Raw genomic sequence first — 16,692 nt, 5'->3', positions numbered from 1 at the left:
ACAATTTTGGGATCATAGAGAAATTACTGAAATCCATATCAAAAACTATTATAAATTACAAAAATGAATAAAACCAAAAAAAAGAACATGACGATATTTAGTAACATCATACTTATTATAAAAGAACATGCGCATATAAGACTTGAGAAAAAAAAACTATTCAAATCACAAAATGAATAACAACATAAAAAGAACATGGAAGAATCTTATTCACAAAATGGAGGTGAACTTAAATACTAACTTGCATTTTCAGTTTCTTTACTACTTAGTATTAGGCCTAAAAATATTATCGCACGCATCGCGTGCACAAAAGGCTAGTATTAAATATGTTCTTTTTGTTGCACCATTTGCCTTTTTTGAGTATTATGTTTTAGTTGCACTATTTCTATTTTTGGCAAAGATTGATTATGATGCTATCTTATCTGTGAACCCTCAACTTTATCTAGAGAACTAATTAGATGGGAAAGGGTGTAGGCTAGTTTCCTTTTTCTCTTCTTTTTTCTTAAAAAATGTGCAAAAATCAAATAGTGCAACTAAAAAAATAGAGAAAGTATATGTATAGACAAATCTAATAAAACCTCACATGATTATTGTTTAACTTGTGTTTAAATCACAAATGATTGTCAAAATCAAATATGCGAATAGTGTCAAAGTACAAAGGATGTAGATTAAAAAGAAAGGGAAGTAGTATATATTTGCTAAACTAATATCACCGTATTTCTTTGAAGTTAGGTTCTGAACTCACTCATACACTTTTTTACTCTTCATTTGTTATATATCTCCCCTAAAAATATATGCCTAAAACCATCTGTTGCAACAAAGAGAGTACCTAATTGAGAACAGTCTAGCTTGCGCAAATGGTAGTGATAAATCTGATAGTATTGTTTATAAATTACTATGGAGAAATGATGTTCACTTAGGGAACCAAATCAAACAATAAAGGAGGGATATCAGAGCAATACTAATCACTTCACATGCTTGATACTTTGTACTTGCATGTTTTGGTGCTTCTTTTGCTGTAGACTGAAAGCCTACAATTCTACATATTATAACTTTATCAAAAAGAAAAAACAAAAGGCTTTTTAATCATTCTCCTCTTTTTGGCTGTCCATAATGCAGGGAATTAAGAACACATAAAACACATATTCCTAAAAGCTGCTGTCTCATTTTATCAGATTAGCTTGATTATGCAACTAACAAAGTAACAATGTTATTTCCAAATTTAAAAGTATGACTATTTTAATAGTTAGCTAAAATTTCGTGAAATGATTATTGGGATATTTTCATTACTTCATTTTTTTTTTTTTGAAAGAGTCATAACTTCATTTTGTGTAGAGTCCACCATCATTTATTTAGGTAGCTGAAATATACTCAGATGAAGCTATTTCATGCGGAGTATAAATCACGAATAACTTTTGGTTCGATTTTATTAGGTAAAATTGGCCTCAATACCGCGAATTATAGCGGGTGCACCAAACATTCGCAACTAAAACTTATAGAACAACTCCTCAAAGTACGGACTTGGGTGCACTCTGTACCATAAATCATGTAGGTGGCGGAATTTCTCTCCGATGCCGGAAGATTCTTAATTTTTTATTATTATTTTCCACTTTCCCCCTTTTCTTATTCTCAACTTTTTTACCCTAATTTTTTTTACGGTTTTATCACCAAATACCCTCAAGTTTTCAAAAAATTCACCTGGTACCCTCCATGTTTTCAAAATTCACCACGTACCCCTTAGTTTTATGTAAATACACCCAAATACCCTTAATGACTAACGACGTTAACTGTCATTAGTCATTAATCCTAATTTTCTGGTTTCAATCCTAATTAACCTCTAATTCTAAACCTAATTCTAACCCTTACCCTTATCCTAAGCCTAACCCCTAAACCTTACCCTAACCACCCCTTCCCCACCCTCCCACCACCCCTCAAGCCTCCTTCACCCTAGCCCCACCTCGTGCGGCCGCAGTCCAAACCCAGTTCCCCCAACCCTCCCCCACCATTGCCCCCACCCTCGATTTCGGAACAACCCCCCTCCTCCTACGCCTTCTCTTGCCACAACACCACTTCCTTTCCATTTTCGACATCTCCTGGTGAATTTAATTGCAAACAAGGTCTCGCTGAGTAACCCGGAGAAGCTGCTCGCGACGGAGGGTAGGGGGAGGGTGGGGTTCTGGGCTCGCGACTAGGGGTTGGGGGTTTTGGGACCGCGACGACGGGTAGGGGAAGGATGGGGTTTTGGGCTCGCGACGACGGGTAGGGGAAGGATGGGGTTTTGGGCTCGCGACGGGGCTGCGGGGGGTGGGGGAGGGGGAGGGGCTGCTGGGGTGGGGGTTGTAGGGGTGGTAGGAGGGTGGGGAGGTGGGTTAGGGTTAGGTTTAGGTTTAGAAGTTAGGTTAGGGTTAGTTAGGTTTTAGGGTTTAATTAGGTTAATTAGTATTTAATTAGGTTAATTAGGGTTGATTTATGGGTTAATTGGGGTTAAGACTAACAACGGTTAACGTTGTTAGTCATTAAGGATATCTAAGTGTATTAGTTTGAAACTTAGGGGTACCTGGTGAATTTTGAAAACATGGGGGTACTTAGTGAATTTTTTGAAAACTCGGGGGTATCTGGTGAAATAACATTTTTTACTTAAACCGAAAAAAGGCACGGAGAAAAGAAGGGCGACAACACTGCCAGCAACTACCACCAGCATATGAACAGCAGCGGCAGCACCAACAACACACATAGAGGAGAGAGAGAGCGTGCATAGCAGTAATGTTGGTGACACACCTAAATTGCCGACAACAACATCAACATCACAACCGTACCGCAACTCCACGCAACTAAGACACTTCCAGCGAGGATAGCAGCGCCGATGAACGAAGCAACCCAGAAGAGAGAGAGGGAGAGAGAGTCGCACACAAGAGAGAATGGGAAGGGTTTGAGTATCAGGAATTTGTTTCCTGTTTAATTTGGTGAGCAAGGAAATGCATAGTTTTTTAGCTCAATTGGTATAGGTTGGTGATAAATCAAGAAGGGGAGCTTGAGGTAAAGATACGAAGAGAGCAATTACTCTGGCTTAAGATGATGGAGACATGAAAACAAAGATGGAAAGGGATCAAAGTTGTAGCTTCCTCACAAACAGGCGTGAGAAGAGCAGAGAGAAAATGAGAATGGGTAAAAAAGAAAAATAAAAAGGGGAGGGGAAATGGAAAATAATAATAATATATTAAGAATCTCCTGTCGACAATTAGAATTTTGGTCACCTATCTTATGTTATGGGACGAAGTGCTCCCGGGTCCATACTCTGGGGTGTTTTGACTATAAGTCTTAGTTAGGGGTGTTTGGTGCACCTGTGCTCTAGTTTAGGGTATTGATGCCAATTTTACTATTTGACGATTATAGAAAAGTATATACAATATTGTCCTAAATATTCCAGAATTGCCTTTACTTTTTCACGAACTTTCAAGCATGCACTTATAGCCTTACCTGCAATTACCAAGGTCTTGTTTGGTAAAATGACGTTTGGGGTAAAATTAGAGGTTTTAAGTCTTTTAACACATATTAAATTAAAGGATTTCACGAGACAATCCAGTGTTCAGTGAAGAGAGTTATGAAATAGCTTATTGGACATGAAAAGCTATTTTTGAAAAAATTGCAAGGAGTAGCTTTTTGACATTATAGGTTTAAATTTAATGAAATAAATTAAATTATGTCCTAAAGTTCCTTAAATTACATTTAAACAATAAAAAAAATTATAATTGATTATACCAAACACCTTCATACAAACAGTTAATGCGTTCAAGTTAGTCATAACATCTAATACAATAAGTTATCAGCAAAATATTAGCTAATATAATCCGCTATCCACTAATTGCCAAACATGATCCAGACTATCCTGAATTAGGGTGCTTTTTCTTCCCCTTAACAAACCATGCTTGAGGAAAAATAATAGATATGTTTGCACCAAAGTAAAGGGGAAGTCTTGTGTCAATGGATTTGCACCTAATTCGTGCCTTAAATGGATCTAATGAAGGAATTCATTATCTGAACACCTTCTTTCCCTCCTTTGGGATTTTTAGTAGTACTTTAATCTGGCTTGTCCAGCAAAAGTTAGATATTTATGCCATTGACAAATTTTGTAGCTGAATTCAATTACTTTTATGCATGTGCTTAGTTTCAAGTTTCCAAAAACAAGAAGCAAAAGCCCTGTTTCATTGAATCTGCAACCTCCCTCCTTTTCTTTTGTGATTAACCTGACCTACCAAAAGTTTGTAGTCCAATGATAAAGCACAAGATATTACTATCTGATCCATAATTGGGGTTTCAATATCTTCATTGAGGATTAGGTTATATCTTAATCTTCATATTAACCGCGAATTAGATCTATTAACTCTTAATTGGTTATCTAATGCAAGAACGCACAAAAAAAATTAAGAAATTGCATAAAAAAAAGTTAGGGTTTTTTCACCAAGTACCCCTGTGGTTTTTCAAAATTCATGGGGTACCCCTGATTTTAAAAAAATGCACAAGGTACCCTTATTATTTAAGTTAAATGCACCAAATACCCTTAATGACTAACGGTGTCAAGTTTCCGTTATTCATTAGGGTTAATCAACTCCTCAAACCCTAATTAAACCTTAATTAAGCCCTAATTAACTAACTAAACCCTAACCCCATAACTTGAAACCCTAACCCCACAACCACCACCCAACCCACCACCCAACCCACCTCCACCCCCACCCCACCCTCGACAGCATACCCCCACCCCCATCCCCACCCCCGGCAACATCTCCCTCCCCCACCCCTATCGCCGACAACATCCCCTCTCCCCCACCCTTACCGCCGGCAACATCCCCCTCCCCTAGCAGCAGCCACCACCATCTCCCTGTAGACCGACAACCACCACCTCCTCTAAAACTGATTTCGAAAATCATTTTCGAAAATTAATTTCGAAATCATTTTCAAAAATCATTTTCCAAAACATTTTCGTAATCATTTTCGAAAACTATTTTCGAAAACCTTTTTCGAAAACATTTTTGAAAATCATTTTCAAAACATTTTCGAAAACCATTTTCGAAACTATTTTCGAAAACCTTTTTCGAAAACCTTTTGCGAAAACCATTATCGAATACCAATTTTGAAATCATTTTCGAAAACCATTTTCGAAACCATTTTCGAAATCAGTTTTTGAAATGAAAAAAAAGAAATGAAGAAGAAGGAGAGAGAAAAAGAAATGAAGAAGAAGGAGTTCCTGGGTCGACTTGCGGTGAGGGGGCGGGCAGAATGGTTGTGGGTTGGGGGAAGGGTAGAGGGGTTCTGGGTGAGGGGAGGGCAGAGCGGCTACGGTGGGTGTGAGATGTTATATGAGGCGTTAGGGTTGGGGTTAGGGGGTGGGGGCTGCTGGGGTGGGGAGGGAAGGGGACTGGGGTGGTGGGGGTGGTAGGGTGTTAGGGTTAGGGTTAAGGATTTAGGGTTAGGGGATTAACAATGGCAAAATGGTAAATATGACTAACGGAAACTTAACACCGTTAGTCATTAAGGGCATTTGTACATTTGTGTGAAACAGTAAGGGTACCTTGTGCATTTTTTTAAAACCAGGGGTATCCCATGAATTTTTAAAAACCACAGGGGTACCTGGTGAAAAAACCGAAAAAGTTACTTATGTACTATAATTTCACGAGATAGGTCAAATTAAGGAACTTAAAATGAGGATATTTTGATCCAAAATTAGCTTATCATCTCTCTAAGAGACTAGATTATCTATACAAATATATTAAAAGGCGTGCGAAAACAAGAAATTGTGCCACGTGGCGCTCTTCTTAGGGAGTTTTAATTCGTGTAATCCATGTACAATAAAAAAAACTAAGAAATTGCATAGTATAGAGTTTGATCCCAAGACCTCAAGTACATATACTAAAGTTTTAATCACTAGGCTAAGTTGTATTTAGTGTTATTATCATAAAGTATTATATCAATAAATGAATTTTTTTTTTATCCGGGACATAGTCCAGACCGAATAACTAATTAGCTATTGATAAGAGACTAGAATAGTAGTTGTTACTCTCTTTCAGATATTATAGTCACGGTACAACTATTATAAAAGAGATTTTAGTGATGTTATGGTGATTTCAAATTCAAATGTAGAACAATGTGGCAATTAATTCCAAACCAAGGCTTATCTTTATGATGGATAACGAATGACTTGCAATCAATTTCAATGTGTATCTACTATCTAGTATATATCGAGCACACAAAGTTATAATTATCTACAAACATATGTGAATGGATCACAAATTTTAAAAAATTATGTTTTGTTTATGTGAAGTAGAGGTAGTCAGTAAGCTGAGTCGACTGGAGTTTATCTGGAGTTCACTCGGTGATCAGCCTTGTCCTAACCCAATTCAGTTATTCAAAAATATATTCATCTTTAGACCTAATCAACTAACTAGTTATCGACCAACATAACTTATTATGTGATTTAATGTGTTGTTTAGCTTGCCAACTCGACGATCATTTCTATCCGCATGGATAAGTTAGAGTGGTATTTTCCAATGGACAATCCTAGTAATAATAATATAATTAAAGATACCTAAAGCAAATGTCTTGATATCTACAGTTAGGATATGGTATAGCTAGTACACAAGCAACTTGTATTGAACCACCCAAAAAAACTTTAAACTACACAAGCATGACATGTAAAGTAAATCAAACCTGATCTTTACCATCATATTCAGCATTACTAACCTACTAAGATGAATTCTAAGAACATGGTCCCCTATTCTAGTAGCACTAGATCAAAAAATTTCCAGCAAAAAAGTTCATTTCATTACAGTAAAAGGTAAACAAAACATCATAATCACTTAATTATTTTAATAATACCCAAATTACACGTTTTAATACTACACTCATCATATCCAAATCAAAATACCAAATGTTTCCAATATGTCTTGCTGATATCCTTCAGTATCCTTAGAATCAGAACTGAACACAGTCATAATAATTAGCCAGACCCACATGCCAGATTATTCTCCAGTTTAGGTACTAATTATGCAATAAACATCATAATTTTCTTACAATCTTAAGCATAATGTCTCCCAATATAATGCAAGAGAGGAAGAGGAGAAGGAACAAGTCCAAGAGTAGCACAGGAGGGTGCAAGTCTTTATGCTGCAGTAACTGCAGAACATCAACAGAAGAAGGTAGTGAAAGCTCGGGATTATCACACCGTTATGCATCAATCTCGAGTCTAGCACATTTCTTGGTGCAAGAACGATTAGATCAAATGATTAAGGAAAGCGAGGAAGATCAAGCAAGAAGACTAATGGAAGCAAGAAAAAAGAAGCAAAAAATGAAGGTAGTAAAACATGCTACTACTAGTAATAATAGTAGCATTAGTAATAACAACAGTAGGTTACTTTTAATGCTTGCTATGGAGAAATCTTCTGATGATCCAAGGGAAGATTTTAGGCGGTCCATGGTTGAGGTAATATTAGCAAATCGTATAAAAGACTCAAAAGATCTTCGGTATATATTGAAATGCTACATATCAATGAATTCTGTGGAGTACAGAGGGATTATACTAGAGGTTTTTTACCAGGTTTGTACTGATATTTTCTTTTGCTGTAGATGCCATGGATGAGATGAAATTCTAAACAACAATAATTTTCAATTGGCAACTTAATGATGTAAAATCTTCATGAAGATTGGATTACAATGTCTCGTTTAATTATTAATGAAAAGGAGATCCCTCTTTACCTATGTCATTGTTGTTGTTATTGTATATTTTGTAACACCAACCGGCTCTGCTGCAGTCCATACAAACTTAGAGATATCTAATACCTCTTGCTTTAAGCTGGACTTACGCAAAAGTCTAAGGGCTTCATGCGATGCAGCAGCCGTGGTGGTCAGGACAAATTGCACGCAAAACACCAACCGGCTTGGAGGATGTGGTCGCAATTGGCTGTGCTGTTGAACTGTTGGTAGGCAAATTCAGACTAGTGTTTCCATAAGGACTTGCATTCTCTGTTTTGTTTAGCTCTTAAATAATGTACAAAGTTGGAAGTCTTGTACTGATCTGTACATGTATCAAGCAAATAATGTTTTCCTGTCTCTTCAAACAACCACAATTAAATAGCTTCCTGGGCAACAAAAATTTGTACCAAGCACAACAAACTCGACTTTCAACCTATATGGTTAAGCAGCTTTGCTCAATATAATCGTTCACCACAGACTTATCGATCAATTTATCAGCTCAATTGGTACAAAGTTCACAATTAAACGTGGTCACATAATAACAAAGTACTGTATTAACTAAATCTTAAGTGTATTTCATCATTGAGAACATATTACATAATCTCTGCAATTCAATCTGAGCTACAATATACAAGTAGCAATGCAACCTTATTGCCATCGGTATAATCATTTGCCCCAGATACTGGTGGTAGCATTATTGTGACATTATAGTATGAGACCCCGTCAAGAGTACATTATACATACACTAATTAAGGGGAATTACTTTAGATTTGTTTATTAATTATGATTGGTTTAGGGAGGCAAGAGAAGACTTTCTTCCTTTATGAAAACAAACACACTGCCTCCATCACCCCTTGAGATACGGAGCTCTTCATCAAGGTAGGTGGTAAGCAACCATGACTCTGGATTTCGAGCAATGTTAAACTTCAAAGGCGGTTGGCTAGAAATTGTTTTTGCAACTGATGAAGCGGTGTCTTGTACTGAGTCGAACAGACCCTTCAATGGTGTAAGATCAATTTTTTGTCCTAGAAACTCGACATTCTCAGGTAGAACTAAGCTGTCAGTTATCTGAGGAGTACCAACAACTCCTTCCATAAACTTGATCTGCGTGGAGAGGATTGCGGAAATCAGATTAAACACTTTAAGAAATACATATATCAGATGCAGAAAAAAATTAAGGAAAAGTTTGCCATTCAAGAAATAATCAGTTATATTAATATGTTTCAGATCACAAGTTAAATTAAGCGCAAGACTACCAGCATGAATTACATGCTACCACTTTCTCCAATATAATAGCCAAGATCTAATTTAGTAAGTAGAGACTTTGAACTTTCCCCTATATCTTGACATTTCGACAAAAAAAGAGAGACTACACTAGTAAAATAGAGATGTAAATGTCTAAAAAAGTAAAGGATATTATGGAACTTTATATCAATTTAAAAAGATCACAAGCCCATTATTTAGGGACAATGGGAGTATTAGACAAGCATAAAAGGGTGCAAATTAGATCCTTCACACAATAGCAAATAATTCATAATATATAGCAATACAGTAAAATAACATGGTAATATGATTTCGAAAAAATAGAACGAAGCGTATTGAAAAGAACATGAATCGGAAGCGTGTTGCACTTTATGACACTGTGGCGTGTATAATGTAAGGGAAGCAAAATTGTGAAATTATATCTTAGCCAAGCATAAATTTGGATCCCGAATTCCGCCTAAAATCTTCCAGAGCTACTCCCTTTTTTTTCCCCGAACAACAAGCTCACATGAAAGTGATCATGCATCTAGTCTAAAATTTCCTCCATCATCTTATCATTTTAATTACTACTCACAGTCACATTCAAGCATGAGCGTGAACACTCAGCACTTGAATTAGGCCAAAGGCATGCGTACTTTTTCCTGAAAACTACTAACATAAAGGTTGTGGTGCTGTGAAGCTGTTGTTGACCAAGTTCCATATCACAAATGATCAGTAAAGCATTAGAGAGTTACCTGAACACGCTTGGGGCTGCGGACTTCAAACTTGGCATTAGTACTAACAGATGTCGTAGAAAAAGGACCTGAGAACTGCACAGAGTTCTGAACCGTGAATTGCTCTGAGTCAATAGTTTGTGATATTTCTTCCACTTTGACCAGCGGTAATCTGCCCTGAGAAAGCAGTGGGAACAAGCCAGAAAATGATGTGTATCTGCAAAATGAAAGATTCAGATGTATAATCCCAGTAATGAGGGGTATTTCACTCAAGCGATTTTCGATTTATTATTCTCCGATATATATGATTAATCAAACAATGATCTGGAAAAATGATGCAAACAGAATATACTGGATTGTGGCCTTTGCAGAATTTAGATATAGCTTATAAGAATATCAAAACAGATCCATATGGGCATATACTGATATAAGGAGCCCATCTTAGTGATGAACCGGAGTATCCTTGTTAACGATTACATTACAGTTGTATAAAACTATCACTTATTGGAACTTATTTAATAACTCATTGAAACTTATTTGAACTTGTAATATCTTAAGCGAATCAAAATAGGTTGAACGGAACACTGCCACAAGTCCATAATAGATGTTACCTAACACAGCTAACAAATCTCTGGAAAGTTGTACATGGCACCTAGACTCAATAGCCAATACCATTCTCTGTGTAGTGGCCTTTGTGATTCCTCATGAACATCGATAATCACATCATGAAGTCAATTAGGTTGTTAGCAACGTTATCAACAATAACTTGAGAGTAAGAGAAACAATGCTTCGATGTTAGGAAAAATGGAAGAGTATCCTGCACTCTTGCTTAATTTAGTAAACACCACTAATTACCAGGGAACTGGGCTGCTACAGTATTGATAAAGTTTAAGCACTCACTAACAGATTTCTCCCTTTCAGAAGAACATGACATTGTAGATAAGCCTTTGCTAAATTTATCTAAAGTATAACCAAATGATAGATTATTACATCCTTGACAACAATTTCATTTTTTGTAGCTGCCAACTAGCTTAATTTATAAAGGCTACGTAACAGATTTTCAGGAACCTTAATGGGGCTTAAATATTTGATGTGCTTAAATGAAAAATTATATTTGGCAAGGAGCTTCAATATTACTTAATGTAAGGAGTTTCATATGCATGGAAACTTATCTTCCCAATTGTAAATTTCTTTCAAAAAAGAAAAATTACCTTTCTAAATTCTAGGTATTAATGGGAAGAAATACAAAGTCGAATTGTTGCAACTAAAAAAACAAAGAAAGTATCTCATGGTTATGCAACTAGCAATCTTTTGTCCGTTTCGATGACTACGCATCAATTTCAACTAGTGTTACCAAACACACTTGAATACTTATGACGTTATACACAACAAATCCCGACCGGATTTAAGTGTCTATAACATCATTACCATACGGTCCGTTTTAGTCATACATGATGGTAATGGGAATGAATTTGTGTGTAAATTTGTGAAAAATATCATTGTCCATTCCCATGGTAATGCTAATATATCCTAAAGTGTCCACTTTCCTTCTTGAATTTTCATTCCCATCCAATACCACCTTGTAGGTGGTAATGAGCGGTAATGAAAATCGCTTCCCCTTAAAGACAAAAACACAAGTTTAGGGTGAGAATCATGTGGGAGATCTTAATGGTGCTTCCCTAATAAAATTACACTTATAATTCATTCTCATTAACGCAATTTATTAATGACTATCAAACGGGCCGTATGTGGCTTACAATTATTTCATCCTATTTCAAAACTTGCCAAGATTATGAAATGAAATCAATCACATACTATAATAAAAACATACTATTTCACCTTTAACACAAACAGCTTCAACATAAATTAAGTTCAGTTCAACAAGAATCAGTTTGAAGTGAGCTGGAGCTAAAATCCGCAAAACTTAATCATAAAAACCCCACCACCTCATTAACCAAAAAACAAACCCGAAACAAAAATAAACCACATAGCTGGAAAATATTATCCCCTTCATCGCTACAAGTCTACAACCATGATAAATCCCCACAGTGTAGGATTAAAACCTTCCCAACAAATTAAAATATTTTAAAAGTTACTTATATTTTCCATTAATTTCCAAAATCCCTATTTTTCATAGGTATGACTTATGAGAGGGTTGTATATTGGAAATCATGTGGGAGTCCAATAGTTGGAGCTCTCATCTTCCAACTTATTGGTCGGGTGTTTTACTCTCATTAGCCTCAATTTGGAGAATTTTTTTTTAAGGAGAAATTTCATTAATCGAAGGCCAATGGTATCTACAATAAATATTAAAGAAAAACAATAAGTTTCTTTATAGGCTAATTATCGAACAAAAATATGAGAGGGTTGTATGTTCACGTGACGCAACAATCGTATAAGAAAATTTTCGCAATAGTTTACATTGAAAAAAAAAAGGAAAGAAGGAAACTCACGCTAAAATCCACTTTCCATTGAGGAGAGAGAGAGCATCAGTAGGAGCAGGAGTAGGATTTCTAGCTTCTAATTGTGTTATAAACTCCACTATTTCTGCCCTTGTTTCACTACTTGCTTTCAACCCTCTATCTGTCCCATAAAATGAATTCACCAACTGCTTTTTTAACCTATTCATCTCCTCCACTTCAACCGTTGACTCCTCCTCTGCAACTGCCACCGCTGCGCTACCATACGAGGTTGACTTTTCTTGTCCCCACTCATCGTCCAATGAGCTTGCCTTTACTTTCAACGTCGTAATTTCTCTTTTTACCCCTGTGGTAAAAACTGTGCTGGGAGAAACAACAGGAGATTTCGGGGTAAATAATTGTGAGGGTAATTTGTGAGATTTTATGGGTAGGTGGCAAAATTGTGAGATGATCGACATTTTTTTTTATTGAATTTGAGCAAGAAAGAAAGTTTTTTTTTTCTTGTTAAATTAGAGAAATTTGTTGAATTGAGTTTTGATTGTTTTAAGGGATGTGGGGGAGAAAATGCCGGAAATGCACTTGATACTGTGTAGATGATGTAATTTTATAGTGTTGGGTAGTTTTGGTGTTGAAAATTGCGTGTGAGACTGAGACTCTATGACAAATTTAAATTATGGTTACCACCAAAATAAAGAATATAATTTGTGGGATTTTATTAGCCACACATGGAAATTATGTACACATGAGAATTGAAATTTTATGGCCATTTATTATGTGTAATTATCGATTGTGATTATAAATGTATAATTTGGTTAGCCTAGAAAGTTCAAGTTATTTGTCTTTTTCTTGTTATACAAAAGTCTTAAGTGTTATTTTGGACTAGGGTATGGATTAATTTTATTTTATTTTGAAAGAAAATTTATGTCGGTGGATTACTTTGGTTGCATACTTACATTACATGTGTGGAGTGCTTTTTAGTTATTTCTTCAAAACATTGGATTTTTTTTATCTAAATTGGACGTCTTGTTTCAAAAATTTAGTAAATTACATTGTAATTTAAGTTCAAGTTATTGTTTAACAGGTTGATTTAAAAAGTATTGTTGATATAATTTAACACATTGTAATGGTACTAGTAGTTAATAGTAAATTCAAATGGTGACTGGTGGGTTAGGTATCCGACAGATAATTGATTTCAATAAAGTCATGTTGGCAAAATAAGGATAGCGAATGATGCAAAATCCGAAGCTATTATAAACTCGGATTATGAAGACTTCAGTCAGGTTATGGGTGTTAGGTGGGTGGGAGGATATGGATGCTGGCTTGCGTGGTCGAAGTGTAATGGAATGGGTTCTATCACTCTATGGTGTGATAAAAACTTCAGTCAGGTTGAGTTGGTGAAGGTTGTAATCACTGCCTGGGTAATCTAATGAATGCAATATGGTTGTTCATGGGAACATCCCTTGACCACTGGCATAAGTTGTTGATAGTGTTATATCGTTGCTAAATGCTTTTTGGGAGGCCAAGGGAGGATCTAAATACAGTCGAAAATAGCTTTCTAATTAAGAACTCAACGAGATGTAGTTTCTTAGTGTCCTCCCTCTACATGGGGTGCTAAAACTTAATGTAGATTGTGTCGTCCTTCTGTAATTCAAAGGTACAAATCAAGCTATCATGACTCTTTTCACCAGCGAACCATAAAGCTTTCAAGAAGCAGCACGAGAAGAAAAGTGAATCGAAGCCATGAATGAAGAGACAAAATGATCGAGAAAAATAACACATGGGAGCTAGTTGACAAATCTAAAGAAAGGATATTATCGGCCTCAAATAGGTCTACAAAGTCAAGTACAATGAAGATGGCTCCATCCAAAAATACAAGGCACGTCCCGTTGCAAAAGGCTACTCTCAACAAATAGGAATTAACTTCAATGAGACATGCATATGCTCCACTAGTTCGCGTGGAGACAATCAGGTCAAACCTTGCACTTGTTGCACAACTCAAGTTACCAATTTTGCAATTAAATGTCAAGTCAGCATTTCTTAATGGGGAGCTCAAAGGAGAAGTATATGTCGAGCAACCTCAAGGTTATGTCATTGAAAGCAAAGAAGACAAAGTATACCAGGTCTATCAAAAATGCTCTGGAATAACTTGTGTTGGTTATTGAGGTAGTTGTTGGCCCTGGATGCGCATTGGTGATGATAGAATCGATTTCGTATGGGTTGGGTGCTACAATATCGCTTTATGGGCTAAAACAAGCTCATCGGGATTAGAATAGCAAAATTGATGGTTATCTTCTCCAAACTGGCTTCTATAAAATCCCAAATGAGCCATTACTATATGTTAAGGCCGCAGGATCGCAAGATTTTCTCATATCGTGCCTCTGTATATATAGATGATCTAATCTACACAGTTTCGCAAGCATCAATCCGAAAATGAACAAAGAATTTAAGAAGGCAATGAACGGAATATGAAATGACTGACCTTGGAGCCATGAATTAAGTACTTCCTAGGCATGTAAGTTAAGCAAAGCCCAAGAAGAATATTTCTCTCACAAGAAAAATATGCAGACGACCTACTCAAGAAGTTTAACATGAGTGAATGCAAGCCATTGACTACACCAATGGCACTTAATGACATGCAATCAAGGAATGATGGCAAAGAGAAGGTTGATTCATCAATATGTCGAAGTTTAGTCTGCTCTCTCATCTATCTTACATACATGAGTCCCGACATAGTACATGTAGTTAGCATCGTATCCAGATTCATGAGTGAGCCAAGTAAAGCTCACCTGGCAGCAACAAAAAGGATTATCAGGTATGTCAAGGGAACAAAAGTTGTGGAATCCTATATCAGATAGAGGAGAATCACAAACTTATGGGATATACAAACAGTGGTTGGACCGGAAGCATTGCCGACCACAAGATTACAAGTGGCTACGTCTTTCGACTAGGAACCAAGGCCATATCTTGGTCATCAAGAAACAAGCAACAATAGCTTTGTCATTAACAGTAGTAGAGTACGTACCAGCAACAAGTGCAATAAGTGAAGCAGTTTGGGTCAAAAAATTCTCAATGATATGATCTACAACAGACAGTAGAAGAACCAACAACTATCTATTGCGACAATTCTGCAATAACTATGACGAAAAATTCAGTCTTTCACATCCGCACGAAGCATATCGAGATAAGACACCATTTCACCCGAGAACAAGTCGACAAACAAGAGATAAAGCTACAATTATGCAAGATGGGGAACAACCAGCAGATATATTCACAAACGCAATTCCAACTGAAAAATTCATCCAATTTAGAAAACAACTCGAAGTACAAGTGCAAAATTTGAAAGATATATATAAGTGCAAAATTTAAAGAGACAAATTGTGAATGTTTTAATTGTTTTCTCATATAATATATCTGATATATTTTCATTGAGATTTTATAATGTGGTTGAATTTGTTAAATTGTTATAGAACTTGAGATAGATTGACTAAATTCTCTGAAAATTTTTGTTTGAAAGAGTGGTTTACTTAGTACTTTGGTGTCTATAGTCCATTACTATATGTTTTTGTTTATTTTATTGGGTGCATTTTTTGTTGCTTCATCAAATCATAAGCTTTTGCGCCCTAAGTTATTCCTATTAGTACAACATAATTTCACCTTTTAGTCCTAAACTTTCTTAAGGGCCTAGTTTAATTTTAAATACTACCCCCAAGACTTCAAAATGATTTGAGACAGCTTCGCAATTCATAATATAATCTGGGGCGAATACAATAAGGGTTTACTAGAAATTATGTGAGTAGACTATGTGTTTTGCAAATATTCCTAACAACTTTGTATAAAAACTATTTTTTTTTTGAAAATATTAGTATACCAAATATTAAGATTAAATTTGTTAACGTCAAATCTAAATTTCTCATTATCCATTTGTGCGATAAAATGAATGATGACTCGATGTATTTGGTACAATAAGTACCCCTATATGATTTGGTTATTAATCTATAATATTAACCCCAAATTCAAAATCCTAAATTGAATATAATGATTAAATAAGTCAACTTAGTTCAAACTCGAGATTAGTATTGGATTCAATCACAACCATGCCAAAGGCTGTAAGTGTCACAAGTTGTGATGAAAACAAGTGTACAGTGAAGAAACCATAGAAAGACAAGTAGGACAACATTTGTGACTGACTAATTAGGGGTCACCAATGCTTTGGCTGGTTCTAACTTCTAACTATAACTAGTTGCAATTAGCAGAAAATATCTAGAATCTAGATAGTTCTTTTGCCAATCCAATTCTCACGTGATCTGATATGGGCTGGGTTGTTCAAGTGACCTGTCTTCGCCCCATAGTTTTGAGTAATCGAGAAGGGCCTGACATGAAATGGATGTTAACTGACTACTGATTATGACTTGGGCTCTCTCGTGAATTCAACGAACGTGTTGTCTTGGGCCAAAGTAAATGGAATGTTTCAGGTGTATGGAGTGTCAGTGATCCAACTAAATGTAAAGGAGTTGAGTCAAATTGGTTGGTCGGGTCGAATCTAGGTTGGTCAA

At 36.0% G+C, this 16,692-nt stretch overlaps 1 protein-coding gene across 1 annotated transcript; it reads right to left on the bottom strand.

The window, feature by feature from the left end:
* Positions 1 to 8,271: 8,271 nt before the first annotated feature.
* On the bottom strand, positions 8,272 to 12,738 carry LOC104900932 (plastid-lipid-associated protein, chloroplastic). The gene is made up of 3 exons (XM_010688465.4): positions 12,173 to 12,738; positions 9,741 to 9,936; positions 8,272 to 8,847 (listed from the first exon to the last, which is right to left on the bottom strand). Exons 1-3 carry the CDS (start codon positions 12,595 to 12,597, stop codon positions 8,536 to 8,538), a joined length of 933 nt encoding a protein of 310 aa, XP_010686767.2. The 5' UTR covers positions 12,598 to 12,738; the 3' UTR covers positions 8,272 to 8,535.
* Positions 12,739 to 16,692: the final 3,954 nt, after the last annotated feature.

Source organism: Beta vulgaris, chromosome 8, assembly GCF_026745355.1.
Source record: "Beta vulgaris subsp. vulgaris cultivar EL10 chromosome 8, EL10.2, whole genome shotgun sequence".
Lineage (NCBI taxonomy): Eukaryota > Viridiplantae > Streptophyta > Magnoliopsida > Caryophyllales > Amaranthaceae > Beta > Beta vulgaris.
Note: the sequence above shows the minus strand (reverse complement) of the source record. Positions and strands in the feature narration are given on the sequence as shown.